The 21,025-nt window shown below is 40.6% G+C and overlaps 1 protein-coding gene across 1 annotated transcript in view; it reads right to left on the bottom strand.

Annotated features, from left to right (window-relative positions):
• The window catches only part of PNPT1 (polyribonucleotide nucleotidyltransferase 1), a 68,451-nt gene that overhangs the window by 11,943 nt on the left and 35,483 nt on the right, over positions 1-21,025 (bottom strand). Inside the window, exons 12-21 of the mRNA XM_089669229.1 lie at positions 20,875-20,971; positions 20,686-20,788; positions 19,093-19,163; positions 16,977-17,013; positions 15,529-15,592; positions 13,052-13,141; positions 11,720-11,773; positions 3,714-3,820; positions 1,922-1,993; positions 1,778-1,841 (exon numbers count right to left, since the gene is read on the bottom strand). Coding sequence (XP_089525355.1) covers positions 1,778-1,841; positions 1,922-1,993; positions 3,714-3,820; positions 11,720-11,773; positions 13,052-13,141; positions 15,529-15,592; positions 16,977-17,013; positions 19,093-19,163; positions 20,686-20,788; positions 20,875-20,971 — 759 coding nt within the window. The remainder of the gene's footprint in view (positions 1-1,777; positions 1,842-1,921; positions 1,994-3,713; positions 3,821-11,719; positions 11,774-13,051; positions 13,142-15,528; positions 15,593-16,976; positions 17,014-19,092; positions 19,164-20,685; positions 20,789-20,874; positions 20,972-21,025) is intronic.

Raw genomic sequence — 21,025 nt, 5'->3', positions numbered from 1 at the left:
TCTATCGCTCTGAAAACCCACGTGCATTGAGCAGAGTTAGAAAGAACACACTGCCTGTTTACTACCGAGCAAATAACAAGGCATGGATGACTCAAGCTTTATTTGAGGATTGGTTCATCCACTGCTTCATACCCTCAGTGAAGCATTATTGTCAAGAAAAGGGCATTCCTTTTAAAATTATCCTCCTGCTTGATAATGCTCCAGGCCATCCCCAGTATCTTGATGACCTAAACACAGATGTAAAGATAGTATATCTACCTAAAAACACAACTTCAATCCTTCAGCCAATGGACCAGGGGGCCATAGCCACATTTAAAGCATACTATTTACGCACAACTTTTTCCAAAGCTGTAGCAGCAACAGAAAATGATGAAGTAACTCTCCGTGATTTCTGGAGATCTTACAACATTTTAGACTGCATAAACAACATTGAATCCACTTGGAAGGGAGTGACAGAAAAGTGTATGCAAGGCATATGGAAAAAATGCCTAAAATGTTTTGTGAGCAATGTTACAGTTTTTGAGAAAGATGAACATGTTGATGCCATAAATAAAACAACTATGGAACTTGCTAAAGTGCTTAATTTAGAAGTTGAGGTGGAAGATATTGAGGAATTAGTGCAATACAGGGAGGGAGAGCTAACTACCGAAGATTTAATAGAGTTGGAAGCACAGCAGAACCTGGCGGAGGAGGAAGAAGAAAATGAAAACATGGAAGAAGTGCCAAAGAAGTTTACTGTGAAGGGATTAGCTGGTATGTTCTCAAAAGTGAATGCAGCTATGTTCCAACTAGAGAGTATGGATCCGAATGTTGAACGATTCACAAAGGTGGAAAGACAAATAAGTCAAGTTTTACAGTGCTATCGTGAAATATATGAAGAAAAAAGAAAATGACAAAGCAGACCACTCTAAGTGGATACTTTTGGAAAGTTACACCAAGCACTACCAATGCTTCAATTTCTACTCCATCGTCTCCCTTACCTGGGCCTTCAGCAGCTCCTGATAATAGCTCTGATGATGACGATTTTGAAGGATTCATTGACTAAAATGATAGCCTGAATTTTTTTTTTTTGTTTGTTTTGTTTTTTTTGTTTACTGTGGAAGTTTTCAGTTTGATATTTCTTGTTATTTTACTTATTCAGAATACTGTATTGTATTGTCAAATACTATGCATATACTGTATTGTACTACTGTACTGTAATACATTCCAGTACTGTGTGTAAATTACACAACCTATGCAAATTAAAACAAGTGGAAGTTTTCAGTTTGATCTTTCTTGTTATTTTACTTATTCAGAATACTGTATTGTCAAATACTATGCATATATTGTACTACTGTATACAGTACATGCAGTTCCTCACTTAACGACCAATTCGCTTAACGACCAAGTCGTTGAAACGGAACTCGGTCGTTAAGCGAGGAGTACCTGTATTCAGATGAAAAACTTAATGAATTGGAATTATTTAATTTAAGCAATATGGATTTTCTTGTTTGCAAGAATAACCACCGAAATGTGATGCATTCATGAACCAGTGGGACAAAGTCATTTAGGATCTAATGTGAATATTAGTAGCAATTGATGATGATATTGTGGCACAAAAAAGTGTTAACTTTCTGTATGAAAAGCTGCAGCACCAGGGGTTAAAGCAATCCAGTTGTGGGAGAAACATGGAGGCAACAACTGCCAACCTCTCCTCCTAAAAATGCTAACTGCCTAAAGAAATTGGAACAATAAAGTTGAATTCCTTGAATAATTCAAAGAGCATACAAGCACTTACCACTTGCCTGCTGGATAGCTTCCATCACAATTTTTAAAGGTAACCCAGGGATTTTAATGTCTGCCTAAAGAAAGAGCAATTTATTTGTTTACTAAATATTAACAAAATATCCAAGCAGTGGTATAGAACCAGTTATATACAAACCTGCAAAGCTGTTATTCCCTTGCTGGTGCCAGCCATTTTAAAATCCATATCGCCAATGTAGTCTTCAATGCCCTAAAAAAAAAAAAAATAATTACTTTTAATTTTAGCAATCAGTGACCTGCCAGTGTTAGAGGAAACGTTACCACCAGGTTAAAGCCAGAGCCACCACAAGGTTTAGGGGTGTCTATGGGAATGTTTGACCATTCTTCCAGAAGCGCATTTGTGAGGTCAGGCACTGATGTCGGACAAGAAGGCCTGGCTCACAGTCTCTGCTCTAATTCATCCCAAAGGTGTTCTATCAGGTTGAGGTCAGGACTCTGTGCAGGCCAGTCAAGTTCCTCCATCCCAAACTCACTCATCCACGTTGTTATGGATCTTGCTTTGTGCACTGGTGCGCAGTCATGTTGGAACAGGAAGGCCGTCCCCAAACTGTACCCACAAAGTTGGGAGCATGAAATTGTCCCAAATGTCTTGGTATGCTGACACCTTAAGAGTTCCCTTCACTGGAACTAAGGGGCCAAGCCCAACCCCTGAAAGACAACCCCACACCATAATCCCCCCCACCAAACCCAGACACGTCCATCGAATTGCCAGACAGAAGCGTGATTCCTCACTCCACAGAACACGTCTCCACTGCTCTAGAGTCCAATGCCAGTTTGGAGGTCTTTAGCTATTGACTCTGCAGACAGTTGGCGACTTCTGCGCACTGTGCGCTTCAGCATGTGCTGACCCCGCTCTGTCATTTTACATGGCCTACCACTTCATGGCTGAATTGCTGTTCCCAGTTACTTCCACTTACAGTTGACCGTAGAATATCTAGTAGTACGGAAATTTCACGGATGGACTTACTGCACAGGTGGCAACCTATAATGGTACCACGCTTGAATTCACTGAGCTCCTGAGAGTGACCCATTCTTGCACAAATGTTTGTAGAAGCAGTCGGCATGCCTAGGTGCTTGATTTTATACACCTGTGGCCATTGAGGTGATCGGGACACCTGAATCAAATGATTTGGAAGGGTGTCCCAAGACTTTTGCCAATAAAGTGTGTATATACATTTGCAAGTACAGAAAAGTACACACACTGGGATATATACAGTGGGTATAGAAAAGAATCACCCCCCTTTAAAATAATCACATTTTGTTGCTTTGCAGCCTGAAATGAAGACAGACACAGTTTTTGTTTTATCCAGCTCTATATACAACAACTTACAACATCCAAGTGAAAGATATAACATCCAACATCTCAGAAAAAAAAAAAAATCAAAAATAGAAACACTGAGTTGGAAAAAGGCTCATCCCCAGTTAGTAGAGATATATCCCAACAGACTAAAGTTTGTAATTAAAGCAAAAGGCAATGCAACAAAATACTTACACAAGTGGGTGATCCAAAGCAAAAAAATGTGATTATTTTAAAAGGTTGGGGGGGGGGGGTATTCTTTTTTATGCCTTGTGTGTGTAAGATTGTAAGATAGATAGATAGATCTATCATTTGTGTGATTGGTAAGAAAACATGCTATAAAAAGGAGATTCAATTTGTATGACACTAAAGTTAAATACTTCTAGAATAAGAAGAATCTAGTGAAAATGTCAGCATATTGAGACAAAAAGCAGTGGGAGTAAAAAGCAGAAAGTGTTGAGTAAACATTTAGAGAGCGTATAGATTCATACTAGTAGTTTCTTCTCAGATTCCCTTTTTTTGTGGGGTAAAGGTATAAGAGTTCATGAACTGAAAGTATGACTTTACACAGATTTAAAATGTCAGACATTTCGGTGCAAGAAAAACCACTTACCAATATATCTGTAATTAATTTATAATCTTCAATTTCTCCATTGTCTGTACCATATTTTGTAACTAATCCAACTGCAACACCAGCAACGGGAGCAGAAATTGGAACACCTAAAAACAGAAAAGGATTAGTCAACAGTTTTAAACGTACTGTATAAATTACATGGATGTCAAATTGGAAGCAGCAGCTGTGTCTGTGCCAACTGATATAAATGGGACTGCCTGCACGGGGACGCATGGAACACCTTTGCATCCCCAAGCAGGTAAACACAGTCTTGCACAGGCATACACTGTAGAATGATCTGTGTGAACAAGCCATTGTTGTTTTTGTTCATTTAGTTATTTTACAAACGTATTTATATTATTTTTATTCATTTGCTTTTTTTTTTACAGCCCTATTGGGGGGCTTTGGCGAGATTTATGGATTTTTTTTGTCTCTTCTGAGACAGAGAAAGGGACTGAGCTCATTGGGTCCTCTGAGGCTCCCCTGCAGCAGCTGAAGCTAACAGGTAGGAGAGGAGAAGTTGTCAGCACTGTAGGGAAGGCAGCGGGGTTGGAGTTCTGGGGGTGGTGGAATTTTTAGCGGGATGGTGCAGGGTGAAGACCAAATCAGCAGGGAATACTGGGGCAGTGGAGGAACGAGAATTAATAGGCAAAACAGCAACAGCGGGGGGGGGTTCGAACATAGCAGGCAGGATGTGGGGGTGTCATTTTTTGTAGTTTGAGTTATTGAGCTCTACAAATAGTCTCAAGGGGGCAGCTGCACCATCTGTTGTAATAGGAGATGGCAAGGAGCTCATCAGTGATTACTGCATGCTTCTCCCATTTCCAGAGTCCATTTAGCCACACAAGTTTTAAACCTTCTGATTAAACTGCCACTTACAAAAGGACTGGACTCTGGCAAAGAAAAGACTGTACACCAGCCAAGGCTAAAACCCCCCAATACTACAAGCAAGAATCGTCCTTTTTTTCCTCTCTCGTTCGCAGAGGGACAAAGGAAGTCTTAAACCTTTACAATGACAAAAAGCAGTTCAACTGCGGGGTGGGATTTAGCTCAATCAACAGGCTTACTGTAAACAGAACTGGGGGACTGTCCACAGCTTGAGGAGCCAGACAAGGGTTATGTCAGAAGCTGGCATTAGATGAGGTAGAAATATCTACCTCGCAGAACCTATTACAGCCACCAGGGCCAGTTCAGAGTAATAAGGATTACTATAACACCCTCCATATCAATCCTGTTGAGCAGGAGAGGAAGAGCATTTAGATAAGGAAAGGCAAAGATCACTGGCCTCCGAAAGTGGATCCCTGTACCTAGGTACTCACCTATGCAGTTTGCTGTCAAAGGTCCAGGAATACCAGAGACCAAATAGAGAGACTTATGAATCCCTTGCTGATGACTGATCTAAGCCACCGCTGGGATATGGTCTGACTTAACCTGGATAGGATGATCCAATGCTAAAGGGACAGCCAAATCACCTGAAGCTCCAGGATGCTTATTGTGAGACATGACCAAGCCCCCTGCATGGACAAGATGCCCAGGATTCCTCTTTAACCTATAATGAGATTCCTCAATAAGACAGGCAAAAAGGACTTCCTCCAACTTCAGAGCTGGATTTCGGAGCCTCCAAGACAGGAATAGCCTTGTCCCTGTCATGAACTGAATCAGCCAGTACAGAGGCAGGATGCCTTTGTCCCACTGTGACAAAGCATTGCATTGCAGAGGTCTGAAGTGAAATTAAGCAAAAGGAACTGCCTTGAAATCTACCATCAGCCCCAAAAAATCCCATGGAAAAGCAGATAGCTGGCATTGCTTTTGGGCTGCAGAGTTCTAACTGGAAATCAGAGACTCTGAAGTTTCCCCTGGGGAAGAAACACTCTGGCTCGAGGTGTCCAGGACCAGATCCAAATTCCCCAAGTAATGGGTCAGTTCTAGTGATGATTTCTTAAGGTTCAGTATCCATCTGCACCAATGAATCATCTAGGACAGTCAGATATACATTGTTCAAAAGAACCCTCATTGACTAAGTTTCTCTCAGTTGGGATGCTATGAGGGTGCAACAAAGCCAACACCTTGGTGAACATCCAGTGTGCTGAAAAAAAGAATGACTGGCAGGGCCACAAACTAGTATTGTAGTGACATTAAAGCAAAGCTTAAAAAATGCTGATGTGTTGGAAAGAGAAGTATATGTATGTAAGGATCTCTGATATCCACAGACGCCACAAAGTCTCCATGGTGAAGGAGGCAATGGCAGATTTGGTTAATGCCATCTGGAATCTGTGGCCCTGAATGTAGATATTCAAGGTTTTAAGGTCCAAGGTAAGGTGAATGACAACTTTGGGATTGGGACAGTGAACAAAGTTGGAGTAAAAAAAGCTCTGGGACTGTTCTGGAGAGGGAACTGGATTTATGACGCCTTGGTCCCAAAAGACCAGAGTGATCCTGATGGAGATCTGCCAGTTTGTGATGACACAAGGGAAGGGAAAAGATGAGGAAGGGGCAGGGAACAAACCACCAGGGCCCTAGGACAATACCTCTTACACCCAAGCATCTGGAATGTAAAATGCCAAAGTTTCCACAAACCTGAGATCGAGAAAGTGGAAAAACGAAAGGGATATTTTTTTGACAGTCAGACTGGCTGGTAACCTCCCAGCAGACGGTTTTTTAGGCTTCTTCCACTAAGAAATATAGGTAATTTTACCACCAGTAACAGCCTTGATGAGAAAAGGTGCTGTTCCTTAAAGAACACGCAGAACAAGCACTTTCTATAAGTCAGTTCCACTGTCCAGCCAAAGTGCTCCAAGCATATGCACTGAAAATTATGTGAGAAACAAGGCAGGATGCTTTCAGCATTCCATCACAGCTGAAATTTTATACCACAACCATACACACACACACATTATATATATATACATACATACATACACACACACAGGACATAAAAAGTCTACACACCTGTTAAAATGTCAAGTTTTCGTGATATAAAAAAATGAGACAAAGAAATAATTTCAGAGCTTTTTCCACCTTTAATGTAGCCTATAAACTGTACAACTCAGTTGAAGAACAAACTGAAATCTTTTAGGTGGAGGGAAGTAAAACTAAAATTATATGGTTGTACAAGTGTGCACACCCTTAAACTAACACTTTATTGAAGCATCTTTTGATTTTATTCCAGCACTCAGTCTTTTTGGGTATGAGCCTATCAGCATGGCACATCTTCACTTGGCCACTCTCCCTCACAAACACTCTCCTAATCTGTCAGATTGCGAGGGCATCTCCTGTGCACAGCCCTCCTCAGATCATCCCACAAATTTTCGATCGGATTCAGGTCTGGGCTCTAGCTGGGCCATTCCAAAACTTTAATCTTCTGGTGATGCCATTTCTTTGTTGATTTGGATGGATGTTTTGGGTCATTGTTGTGTAACGGACATGTAAGATTTATTGTAACGTGCATGTAAGATTTGAGTGAATAAAGATTTGATCAGTGGAAATATGGAATCATAAACCATAACAGGTTGAGTAGCTTAGATTAGGTCAGGCCCTTTCATTGCAAAGGTGTGTTCAGGAACAGACACTCATTCAAGTCCATCTCATTAAGGATGTATATTGAGCCCCTGGGCACTAGGGAATGAATAGAAGGTACAGACAGATGTCATGAATTGATCTGGGATACAGATGTGTATTTATACACAATTCCTTAATCATCATTTAGCATCAATTAGCATTAATTAGTCTAAAGCCCCGCCTCCTGGAGGTGACACCTTTGTGTGAATAAGATTATCACCTGCTGGGAAAACCTGCTTGGGAACTTGTTACAGCAGACAGGACAGCTAGGTTTATGCATTCATCAAAGGAGTATGTTTAATCTCTTATAAAAGCTAAAATATTAGTTGGAGAGATATGAACATGCTTCCTTTGTGCAGGGCAGGCTGTGCGCTTCATTTGCATATAAGAATCATATTTGTGGCTTGGGGAGGAAGCCAGGAAAATGTAGGGAATGGTTAGATGGCGCTGGATCGCGACAGTCGAACAGTGTTTGGTACCGTCGCGATCGGGCTGATGCGCTGGTGTCGGAAATCCAATCCCCGACTTGGTATTCAGGCCAGTCTTGGCCCAATTGAACTTGGGCAGGTCCACGCACAGTACCTCTTGTGGGCGGGTCAGGACCATCTCCCCAGGATCGATTGGCCGAAGACTAATGTCCCGCCCATGTTCAAATCCCAATAAATTGAGTTCACGGACATTTGTGATTCGTACAGAGCTGGTTCGATTGACCAATGCATTGCTAAGTTTCTGGCTTGCTCCAGTCGCAGGGTAAAGTTTTATTCTGTCTTTTTATTCCCTTTTTATTTTATAGTAATAAGTCATTTGTGTGTCTTCTGATATATCTTTTGTATTTTCTGTAACTTTTTATATTTTGTACATATTTTATGCATTGCCCACTTTGGGAAATTAAATCTTAAAATTACTTAGTGAACTTCTGTGTATTTAAACACGTGCTCATATCTTCGGAGAGACTAGATCGGAGAGATTAGATTGGGTTAGATTGTATTGTATTTTAAACGCTCAGTTAAGCTCATTGCCAATCTGTATGCTACTGCACTGCGAGTGGGCAGGTTGCACTCAGATTGCAAAGGTAACAGATCTGCCAGACGGAGATCTGTGTGTGTGTGGTGTCTCAACAGACCGTTCTGCGGATAAACTGTTGGGTGGTGGCAGGCTACCTTTGTGGTGTGTCTGGTGCGGGGGAGTGGAAGGGTGATTAACACCGGGGTTCAAGCTAGGATAGCTGGAGGGACTCTGGAAAGGTGTGTAATTACTAAGCTGGTCCCCACTTCTAATCAGTGCACCAGGTTGTATGTAAGATTCGTATCTGCCAGTGTGTGGTCGACCAGCTGGATTGGAGTGGAGTCTCCATCTGGTGGTGGCCAGAGGTAGTGCGGGCTGTGAAAGGGTATCACGGCTGGTCTTACATACGGTTTTAGATATTCAAGTGTAAGTCCCCTTTATTCCCCCTCTTTACCTCCCTGTCACGGCCGCACGTGCGCGTCTCGGTTAGCTAGTCGCTGTGGGCATGGCATGTGGGGGACCCGTGACAGGGTGATCCTTGACAGTTATGCTGAAAGATGAAGTTCCTCTTCATGTTCATCTTTCTAGCAGAAGCCTGAAGGTTTTGTGCCATTATGGAATGGTATTTGAAACTGTTCATAATTCCCTCTACCTTGACGAAGGCTCCAGTTCCAGCTGAAGAAAAGCCAGCCACAAAGCCTGAGGCTGCCACCACCATGCTTCACTGTGGGTATGGTGTTCTTTTGTAGATGTGCAGTGTTTTTGCGAAAAACATATCTTTTGGAATTATGGCCAGAAAGTTCAACCTTGGTTTCATCAGACCATAACACATTTTCCCACATGCTTTTGGGAAACTTCAGATGTGTTTTTGCAACATTTAGCCGGGCTTGGATGTTTTTCTTTGTACGAAAAGGCTTCCGTCTTGCCACTCTACCCCATAGCCTAGACATCTGAAGAATATGGGAGATTGTTGTCACATGTACCAAACAGCCAGTACTTGCCAGATATTTCTGCAGCTCCTTTAATGTTGCTGTAGGCTTCTTGGCAGCCTCCCAGACCAGTTTCCTTCTCATCTTTTCATCAATTTTGTAGGGACATCCAGTTCTTGGTAATGTCACAGTTGTGTCATATTTTCTCCACTTGATGATGACTGTCTTCACTGTGTTCCATGGTATATCTAATGCCTTAGAAATGCTTTTGTACCCTTCTCCTGACTGATACCTTTTAACAATGAGATCCCTCTAATGCTTTGGAAGCTCTCTGCGGACCATGGCTTTTGCTGTAGGATGTGACTAAGAAAATGTCAGGAAAGACCTACTAACACAGCTGAACTTTATTTGGGCTTAATCAGAGGCACTTTAAATGATGGCAGGTGTGTACTGACTCCTATTTAACATGATTTTGAATGCGATTGCTATATTCTGAACACAGCTACAGTTTGTTTTTCAATCGAGTTGTACAAGTTATAGGTCACATTAAAGGTCGAAAAAGTTCTGAAATTATTTATCTTTGTCTAATTTTTTTACATCACAGAAACCAGACATTTTACATTCCCTGTATATGTGTGTGTATAATATATCACTATATAAGCTCACCAGCTCTTAATTCCCTTGACTTCTTTTTTAGAGGTATCATAAAGAAGGTGTACTTAATGAAAATCACAGATATGAATCACCTGAAGGAGAGCATCAGGAATGTGCTCAACTTGACTGAAATATGAAGTTACTGCATTGAGTTCATGTGAATCTTGCAAAGCGCATGGAGCCTTGCACCAAAAAAGGTGGAAATCACATTGAAGATGTAATTGATAAATATTCCAATGAAATAAAATGTTGAAAAATGTATTAAAATGTATTGAAAATATGCATTTTGCCTATGCGTCCAGATTTTTGGGACACCCTGTATCAACAGGGATGGGAGGAGCTTTTATGTTTTTTGGTTATCACCAACTCAAAAAACTAGTATAGTACAAAATAGTACAATATCCCTGAGAAAGTATCTATTGGATGCAACGCACCAGTTGGACAGGACTGTGACATCACCATGAACAGTGTTACACAATGAGAATCGGATTTTTACATGCTGTGCTGTAAGTGGATATTTTATCTCTTCAAGAAATAAGGGAAGCTGCTATGGAGAGTGCCTGGAGCTCTGTATTGTCTATTTTAAGGCGGTTTATGACCTTGTATACGCTATGAGATCCACCTAGGAAGGGGAGGATATAACATTTTTAATTTATGCTTATACTGTTATAAATGTACTTCAGAGATGTAGTTTCAATGTGATTCCTAAATAAAAGTCAATTTAAAAGGAACCACTTGCAGTATTACTTAGTGAAAGCCCACAAAAGGGCAGAAAGGAAATGTATGTGACCAACCAGCATGCCCTCATCTTTCAGCCACAGCAACATTACATTTACAAACCATGTAGTAGGTGTTGGATGAAGCCCATCTCCCCTATGAAGCAGTAGCTGTATGAACCTTCTGGAACCAAATAGCTTGATAGAAGTACATTTTTGATCAGATGTTAAAAGAGAAGTATGGGTTACAGTTTTTTTTTTTTTCCAAAATCTGAATCCTGGTGAGCTGCTACTATGAAAAACAATTTTCTGCCCTCTGAAATGTACACCTTCTCTTCTGAAATCAAAGAAAATACCTGTGGGAGGGGCTGAGGTCTCTTATGCAGAGTCATGCCAACATTGACGTCGGTATCCCCCCCCCCCCCCCCTTTGACTGACATCAGCTCCTGACAAGTCTGCATGCTCCCAGGATGTCAGCAGAGCTCTTCTCACCCCTCCAAATCAAGGCTGTTGAGTTACTTCACACACAGGCAGCTTCTCTCCGCCCTCCCATCAAGGTCATTCTGAGTCGAGTTCCTTACAGACATGCAGCTACTTTCTCTCTCCTCCTTCCCCCTCCCATCCAGGCTGAGCTCTCACAGCCAAACTTTTTCAGTTCTCTTTCTGCAGAGTAAAGCAGAGAAGAAGCTGAAGAACATTTTTTCAATCTTTTCTTGTACAGTACAGTCTCCTGGAGTTGCAAATCCTTCAGCATACTGTTATGTGCCTCTATTTCTTTCTGACAGTGTGAAGTCATGGAAGCAGAGGCACATGACAAGCAGACACGTTCCAGCTTGTGTCTGTGTGAGGAAAGCGCAGTCACAGCTGATAGCTGAAGGAGGAGAGGATGAGAAAGGCAGCTCACTCCAGATGCAACCACACACTCCAAACTTTCAAAGCTGAAGAGGACCGTTACTCAACCTTAACCAGGGCTTGGAATGGGGATACAGCAAAAATGGAGCAACATAGGAAAGAAAGAAAAGCTTTTTGTGGTAAGGGTAGTTAATGCCATCTATTTGTACTACCCCATACTTCTCCTTTAAAACCATTAAAGAATTAAAAACTCTGGGACAGAGATGTGAAAGAAATGTCAACATGTAATTACCTGCATCCATTAAGGCCAAAGAGCCACCACATGCAGAAGCCATAGAGGAGGAGCCTGATGTGAATAAAATATATTAAAACAAGTCTTTGTGGCCATAGTGAATGTAAAAATACATAAATAGAAGCATTTAATAAAGTAAGAATTTGTCCATAAAGATTAAAGTGATACTAAACCTAAAAAGCATTTTTTTTACCTTAATGCATTGTTTGCATTAAGGCAAATAACGTTTTTCATTTCCCTGTGCTCCCCTTTCCTGTGTAAAGAGGAAGAGAAGGGAGAAGAGATCAGTGCGGTGCAGGGCTACATCTCTACTCTCCTCGCCTCCTCTAGACACCGGGATTCTAACAGCAGCAGGAGCCATTGGTTATCGTTGCTGCCAATCAAATGCACTGAAGAGGAAGTGGAGGGGGGCCAAGTCCCGTTGTGTGTCTATGGAGTGTGGCTCCGTAGACACACTGGTTGAGAGCAAGCACACAGAGTGTGTTCCCTAGCAAATGGCTTGCTATGGAGACACACAAAGAAGAGGTGGAGCCAGGATTACAGGCAGGGGACCTGTGAAGAGAAGGATCAGGGCCACTCTGTGCAATAACATTGCACAGGGCAGGTCAGTATAACAAGTTAGTTATTTTTTAAAAAAAGAAAAAAAATCTGCCCATAGTAAACACTTTAATTTAGAGCAAAGGAAAACCTTCATATTTACCTTTTGTGTGCAACCAATTTCCTATTCCTTCCCTGCACTTAAATCGCTTACTCTGATTTTTACTGCACACTGTTGGAGATTGTAATGTCATTCGTCTGCCTCAGCCAATCAGAGGACGCTTTGCATTCATTCATAAAATACAAAGCTCACTGTGGATGGCTGAGCAGCGCTCAGCCCAACTCAATTTTGTTCCAGGAGTTGGATGGGAAGTTCTAGTCCCTTTCCCAGAACACAGCAATTATGCAACTGAGGCTACATAGAGTTTATACAATGCACAACATGGCCTCTGCATCTGTTAGCAAAGTCAATAGTTAATTTGCACCACTTTGGTCCAAACAATCTATTTAAACTTTGCAAAAAGCTGGAAATCAGCTTTAACACTGTATAAGAATGTCACCATTATCACGTTTTGGTCATATGCCTGTGATGAAAACCACCTACCTCCCCTCACACCACCACTGCTCAATTTTTTCACCCTTCTTAAAAAAAGAAAAAAGAAAAAAAAAAAAGCATCTGCTGGCATACTACAGATCCCTCTGCGATCTGTATATACTGAAGGAAAACAGATTCCCACTGTGACCACCCTCCTGTGCCCAGAATCAATGTTTCTTTCTCCTTTTTATGTCACTTACCATTTGACTCTAACACTTCAGAAGTCACTCTTATTGTGAAGGGAAAATCCTTTGGAAGGACCGGTTTTAGCGCTTTTTCCGCAAGAGCACCTATGTACAAAACAATATCAAATAATGTTATTTTTGCTGAGCAACATAAAAATGCTGAACTGTATGATAAATCCATGGGAGCAGCAAAACAGCACCTTCTCAAGACATGGGTCAATTGGTGGAAAGGTAGGTGTATTTAGTCTTCTTTTAGCATGTATGCTTTTTGACATAAGTGACCTTGTGCTGACAGGTTACTTTAACCCTTTTGATGCCTTTTCTTTTATCAGGCATATTTTAGGCCTGAAGATTAGGTAAAACTTCCAAACATTATTTATGTTCTGAAAACAGACTAATGGTGGTAGTTACAATTTATGTCATACCCTATTAGTGCAACGGCTGATCAAACACAAATTTTCAGTAAAAAAAAAAATACATTGAAGTTAATTTTAGTGTACAGAGCCGCTATATACTTCCCAAATTTTGGTATATTATAAAACATGAGGTTGTGCTAAGTAAACAGATACCAAACATGTCAATCGTTAAAATGGCGAGCACCCATGAATTGGAGACAAACTTCGGTACAGATCATTTTCCACAGGAGATACTTTAAAAGCCTTTATAGATCATCAGTTCAAGTTATACAAGTGACACATGTTAAAGTGATACTAAAGACCCACATTTTACCTAAAATACAAAAAGAGGCCTATACTTACCTGCTCTGTTCAAGGATATTGCCCTTCCCTCATCTTCTGGCACCCCCCCTGCCGGCACTGTCTGCACCTCCTCTCCCGAGCGCAATGGGGGCACATGTGAAGACATGCTCCTGACCTGTACTGTGTGCATCCATAAACACACACACAGCGTGGCCTGGCCTTGCCCCCGCTCCTCCCTCACTGATTTTGACTGAAAGCGGACAGACACACCGCTGGATCAAGAAATTGTTCATTCAAGTACTTGGGATGGGTGGGGGGGGCGTTGGAACAGGTAGTGGAAGGTTTTTTACCTTAATGCAGTGAATGCATTAAGGTAAAATATTTTTTAACTTCAGAACAACTTTAACCACAAATGATGGCCCTAGAATTCTTGCTCCCATTCTGGCATGCATGGTGACATGTAATATGTGTAGCGTAATCAACATTGTTATGTAGGCGCCCTCGGCGTGTGCGTGCATTTTGGTTCATATATGTATGTGCAGGTACATGGGGTGGAAAGGGGATGCTCTAAATTGTTTGGAGGGGGGGATTAAATGCGTCACATAGGTGGCTGTCCAGCAGTTTGCCGTTGCAGATTCACTTTACTGAGACATCCAGGGTCTATTAGACCTTGGATGTCTCCCCTACCCTCCACCGAAGCTAATGAGCACATGTGCCCAGCCACTGGTGAAGTTGCTTCATGGTTCTTAATAGCTACTGAAGATCAGCAAATGAATGTTACTTGATCTCAATATCAACACTTGCCATGTGAGTCCCGATCATATTTATCTGAAAGCAGACAGTAAATTTGTGAGGTATACATGCATTTTAAAAACCTCTGCTGCTGAGGATGTAATTGCTCACTCCTAAAGGATAACGAAACCAAAATATATCTAAAATGAAGAACAAAACAGTAATACATTGCAGTTTACTAACACTTCGATGTGGTGGCGGCATTGCTTTTCCTTTTTCATGCCAAAAATATTTTCAGCATGTGCAGAAAAAAAAACATGGCTCTTGCAAAAACAAAAAAAAAAAAAATTCCAGTACCCTTATATTTGACTGTGGGCTGAACTGAAAGCACAATGTAATCTGTCATCCTAATTAGCCAACCAACCAATCCCACCTCCCCACTGTAATAGAGATGAAGAGAGTTCAGACTAGGTGACAACCATGGCTCCCCCTACAAATACAATGGAGGAGCAAGCATAGCCACCCAGGGACAGGAAGAGTGTTATTTGCAGGATTACCAGGTGAAAATAATGTAATAAAGACTGACAAAAAAGAAAATGAATGCAGCCTTATAATCTGAGAATTAGTAAGCTGCAATGCATGAAATTGTTTTTTTTTGGGTTTACATGGTTAAATTACATTGGTGGTGAAGAAAAGTGAATTAAATGACAAATAAATGAAGACACCATGGCCTAACAGTACTAACTCTAAACTGACATGCAAATTCCAAGTTGCAAAAGCTGGAGAGCCAATACCAGCGACTATCAGGATGATCAGGGACAATACAGTGTAGAATGTGGAGTTGTGGTCACACGTATAACTTCCACTAACTGTGATAACTTCTATGTCACATTTGCAGAGCTCTGGGACACTCCTCTTGTGAAGTGCATATTGTAAGCATTTTTGTATGGTAACCTTTGTGTGTGTCTGTATGTTTTTGACATTTTCGTACATTTTTTATCTAATGGCAGTGAGATTCTGAAAGTAACTCTCAGTATAGAGAAATCCATATATAAATCTTACCATGGCCCAGCTCTCTCCTATTCATCCCCACCTTGCCAATCTCATTTGTTGCGTAAGGAGGAAACTGAAATACAAACATATTTATGTTATCAAACAGATATACAGATAAAAACACAGTTTTTCAAACTGACAGGAATTACATTTTTTGAATCACAAGAAAACAAACCACTGAACAAGAATGTTAAGGATTATTGGGCTTATTTATTAAATAAAAGTGCACTGAATAGGCAAAAGCGTGTTATTTAACAATAGCTGGTCAAATTCCACAATTCATATCATGAAAGATTAAATCTAACTGATGGATTAAAACTCATACAACTTTTAAGTCTGCATTCATTCAATATGCGATGTACAATAACCAAGTTTAGAACCGTCATATCAGTTAAAGTCATAGTAAACCGTTGAAATTAAAAAAGAACTAAGCATATTCTTCTAGAATGTGTATTAGCCTCAATCCAAAGCACTAAGTGTGATTGCTATCTATCATTAGTCACTTCAGATTTTTGCTCTGTTTTGCCAATGTCACAAAATCCGGATGAAAAAAAAACAAAAAAAAAAAAAAACACCCACAAAGGTGAGTGACATCCTCAGCTGTGCATGTTTCCTTATGACACTGTGTAGATGGGGAGTGTGTCCATTTCCTCCACTCAGGTGTCAGATTACACTCAGCTTCCTGCTCTATGCTTTGCAGTGTGTAACATCAAATCCCTGCCTCCTTGAGCTAAGAAATGTGTAAAATGTGTGCTTTAGCAGGCTGTAGAGGAGAGAAGCCTGCCAAGAAACAGGCACAACCCATGTGAGGATTTATTTCATCTCTGTTTATCACCTGAGGCTAGTCACTTCAATGGGTATATGTAAGGGTTGACAAATCACTTTAAATGGAGAGTTTTGAGAAGTTAACATAAAGATACATTACTTTGGTTATCACTCTTGCTCTTTGCACTGCCTTAGTGAACCAGCTGGTATGTACCCAAAAGTGAATGGCCATTTTGGCTAGATCAGGCAAATTTCATTACCTTTCTGGGCAACAGCTCATAACCAAGGCCCATTAGTGGTGGCAGTGCGGTGGGGGCAGTTGATCAGCCTAGCTGGCCTATTTTTTATAACCAATCACTAATGTCACCTATGAGATAACTGATGGTATGTCTGCTCTATCTCCTCTGCTGCATCAACATGCACACTTTGGCAGGCTGATGCAATGGAAATTTTATTAAAAAATAAAATTGTTCGGCAGTCAAAGTATTGCCCAACTATCACCAGCATTAATTATTTAGCCTTCAATAATAAAGAGGCAGAAATAAGACCAGTAGCTAAAAATATCACCATTGCACTTAACCCCACTGAACTAACACATTGCTGTGGATGTGCATGGAATAGAAGATTAATATGGTGACAATACTGTGGTTTGGACGTGGTTCACTACAAGTCAGGCCATCTTGCAAGCTTACCTCATAATGAAGCATAAAGTTCTTGTCTTTCAAACCACTGGGGAAAATATAATGGAATATATTACATGAAAACTATTTGCATCAATTCAGTTCACTACAAATGTTTCCAAGACATGTATGATTCATGACAATTATTAGACCGAAGTGTGTTTCCTTTTAAAATATAACATGAAATAGATGCATTTTGTACAGCTTGTGAACACCCACTCGCCCCATTTCCAGCAATTACAGAACAATCTCACATTTATCATGCTAAAAACAACAGAAGCCCTCAGTTTAAATGTCAAGTGTATGAGTCGTTCTCATTGAAATTTGTCATCAGTTATTCTCAGGCTTTGTGCTGATAACAGTATTTTAATATTAACAGCCATTCTCCAGCCAAAAGGTATAATAATAAATATATGGGATACAAAAGGTGGATTAACCGGTGGTAGATGTTTAATTTTGAAAACACAAAATCTAGGGCACATTATCTAACCTTGTAGGGAGAGCACACACATATTCACAGTCTTTATTTTTAAGAAAGCAAAAGGCAAAAAAAAAAAAATGTATTCTTTCATTTTGGACAGAGTAAGGGAGGGTTATAACTCCTGTCAGGTTTTTTTTGCCATTTAAGTCCCATTGCAGAGATTTCCCTTCACAACTCAACCTAAAATTTGGGATTTCTTTCACTTTCAATCTCAGTCTTATTTGTTAACAGGACAAAGAGAGGGTGAATCTTATGAATGAGGCACAGATAGAAGTAAAAGCCTGACAGGTGTTTTAATCCCGCTTTATTCTATCCATAAGGAATAAAAGCCGTGGTTATGTGTGTAAATGGACACAGAGTAGCAGCTCGGGAGTATGCCTGCTTGGGTGACACCACAGCAGGATGGAGGGGCCAGGAGCGCTGGCGGGGGGACCCTAGAAGAGGAGGATCGGGGCTGCTCTGTGCAAAACCACTACACTGAGCAGGTAAATATGATTGTATGTTTGGTATTTTTTTTAAAAATGCAGGGGAATACAAGTATGTACTTGCTAGGCACTAGGGGGTGAAGTTACCATGAGGGAGGGGGCACAGAAAAATTAGATTTATGCACCCATAAACTGTCTCTAAGAGGACTATAGCAAATTATTTATTTTGCTAGAGTGTAGTAAGGGTTCATACATAATCTTAGACCATGTTACTTTTCTCTGTTATTTAGACACCTGCAATTATATATTTCCCTCCACACTTTGTCTTTAGAGATACCCTTGGCAACTTGATATTGATTTCCCAACTTGATTATGGACTCATTGACACGACCAGCTGCCGATGTGTGATGTGAAGGGAATGAGAGGATGTCACAAACAGCATGCTTTATTTTTTGTTTCCAAAAACATAGAAACATAACATTTCATTAATCTTTTTCCACTGTAGAGGGTTGTGAGGCGGTGTACTGCATTGTAACATGCTGCACTGAAAACAAAAAAAATATACTGCATGTTCACCTTTGTTGCAGCACAGTGGTCAGAATAGGCCTCAAAGTGAGGGCAGGAGGATTGAAAAGAGGATGGCATTAGAAAACCGTGAATGACCACTCCTCTAGGACAAACAAATATTGCAGCTTCAGTATATGCCCACACGTTGAAGTGAAAGAAGGAAACACATAAAAGAAAAAAATAATGGTTTTCGGTCAGTTATTTATTTTTTAACAAATTCCAAGTTTATAATTTTATTCCACCAATTTATAAGGTGTGTCCATTAAAAAATCCATCCAGTGTGTAAAGCACGAGCCTTCTCATATGAAACAAGTGCCTGCATGCTTGTTGACTGCCTGTGTGTAAATAAGCAACTAAGGATGGCCATAGGTTGTTCCCCCCCATTCAGCCAGCAGGGTGATCAGAAAAAAAAAAAAAAAAAAAAGAAGGAAGGATTCCCATAACCATGCAAACAAGGTGGATGGAGGAGCTCTCCCCACTGTGCTATTTTATTCTGAGAGCGGGGACTCCTCCACTGTCAGAATACACAAATCGGTGCTGCAGGCGATTGGCTGCAGCCCGCTGATCAAGCACAAATTTTCCTACAGTTCAGTAACACCCCGCCAATACTGTATAAAATATCAGCAGACCCAAAGAGATGTCAACTTAAACATACCTTAACGCTGTTGTTATGTGATCAACTTTCAGGCTGGATTCTATGGAATCAAATGTAACTGTACACAAAACCTAAGAAAAAGGATCATCAAGGAGGAGTAAAATAATTATCACAATCATCAATGTAGGAATATACAGTACAGCCACAGTCTACTTTTTTCTATGTATGCTTTACAGTTCATGCGTTGTCAATAGATTAAGAGCCTGTTCACACCCCTTGTGGTGCAGAAAACACACAAAAAAAAACAAAAACTGCTCTTTGGGGCACCCCAAACACATCTAGCAAATGCATGCATTTCCATCTACCAAAATGTATGGTACAGCAGCTGCATGCAGTTTTGTGCAGCGTCATTTTACAAGTCATTCCTGCTGTACTTTTTCAGTGGGGGTTGCTTGCTTGGCATGAGCTCTGTTCAGAGGACGCTTCTCATTTTTTCTATGAATGCCAAGTGTTCTGATTTGACAAGGTGGAGAGGTGGGATGATGACATCATAATTTCCACCTCATCCAGAGAATGCTTTGCATTCATTAAAGTGGTTCTAAAGTTTCATGCATTTTATGCACAAAGGTAAAAAACCTTTGTGCAGCAGCCCCAGCCCCCATAACACTTACCTGAGCCCCCTCTTGATCCATCAATGTCCATGAGAGCCTCAGTTCTCCAGGGCTCTCACTCCTGATTGGCTGAGACAGCCAATGGCTCCGGCTGCTGTAAAGCAGGAGAGGGAGGGGGTGGAGCAGATTCTGAACGCTGTGTGTGAATGGACATGAAGAACAGCGGCTCGGGAGTGTACCTTCTCGGGAGCCCCTATAGTAAGCTCCCTCCCAACAGCAGGCAAGAGCCAGGGGTACTGGTGGGGAAGAGGAGGATCTGGGCTGCTCTGTGCAAAACCACTACACAGAGCATGTAAGTATTACATATTTGTTATTTAAAAAAAACACAACAAAAAAAAAAAAAACAAGACTTTAGTATCACTTTAAAAGAAAGCAAAGTGTTCTCTGAATGGCACCCATACCAAGTGAGCGATCTTCTGTACTCACCAAGCAATGTTATGCAAATAATTGCATACCTAAAACTTAATCTTTAAGATTCTCCCACTTTTTTCATATATTATGTCAGAGGTTCATATTGCTTTGCTAAAATTGATCAAAGCAGATATTTAATCTCACGATGCATTGCTATGTTATTTGTTATGGAGGAATAGTCGTTTAACCACATCTATCTACTATTCTGACATTCCTGTTAAAAAAAAAAAAAAAAAAAATGCAGATTTTACATGTAATCGAAAAATTGCCTAGACCCACAAACATTATATATTTTCTGAAAGTAAACGTTCTGGAGAATAAAATGATGGCTGTTGCAATTTTTTGTCACATGATATTTGCGCCGCGGTTTATCAAATGCAAATTTTCAGGAAATATACTGAATTTCCTTGGGTTTAATATTGGCAACCTTTGCATAAAAATTTTGGAAAGTTCTGGACGCTTTGGTAAATGCAGCCCATGGGCTGTACACACTGTACTATACAGATAATGTGTCCTTCCAAGAAAAGAAACAGCACAACAACCCTGGCAAACAAAGAAGTTATACTGGTACCTGTGTTTGGCCACGCTGGAATAATGCAGAGCCATGGAGAGGTTTAAAAAGATCCACTTCACAACTGATATTTCGGAGTGATGTAAGATCTCGGCCATCACACCTTTCATTGAAAAGAGAGAGAAAATATTACAAGGCAATATTTGTCATCTGTCTGAATGAAGAGCTTATAGAAGTCAGGCACAATACCTTCTGCATTCAGTCAAAACTTTGTTTCTGAAAACTTCTTTGGACACGGTGCTGAAAGACTCCATTATTTCAAATGGATCCGCTTCCGGGAATTTTTCTATAAAACAAACACTGGCTGCTTGTTAAGCAGTAAACCGTGCAGTAATTGAGA

The sequence above is a fragment of the Staurois parvus genome, unplaced genomic scaffold (assembly GCF_062004578.1).
Source record: "Staurois parvus isolate SC_StPar_1 unplaced genomic scaffold, SC_StPar_1.0 ptg000070l, whole genome shotgun sequence".
In the NCBI taxonomy this organism is placed as follows: Eukaryota; Metazoa; Chordata; class Amphibia; order Anura; family Ranidae; genus Staurois; species Staurois parvus.
The sequence above is the reverse complement of the archived record's forward strand: the minus strand, read 5'-3'. Positions and strand labels throughout refer to the sequence as shown.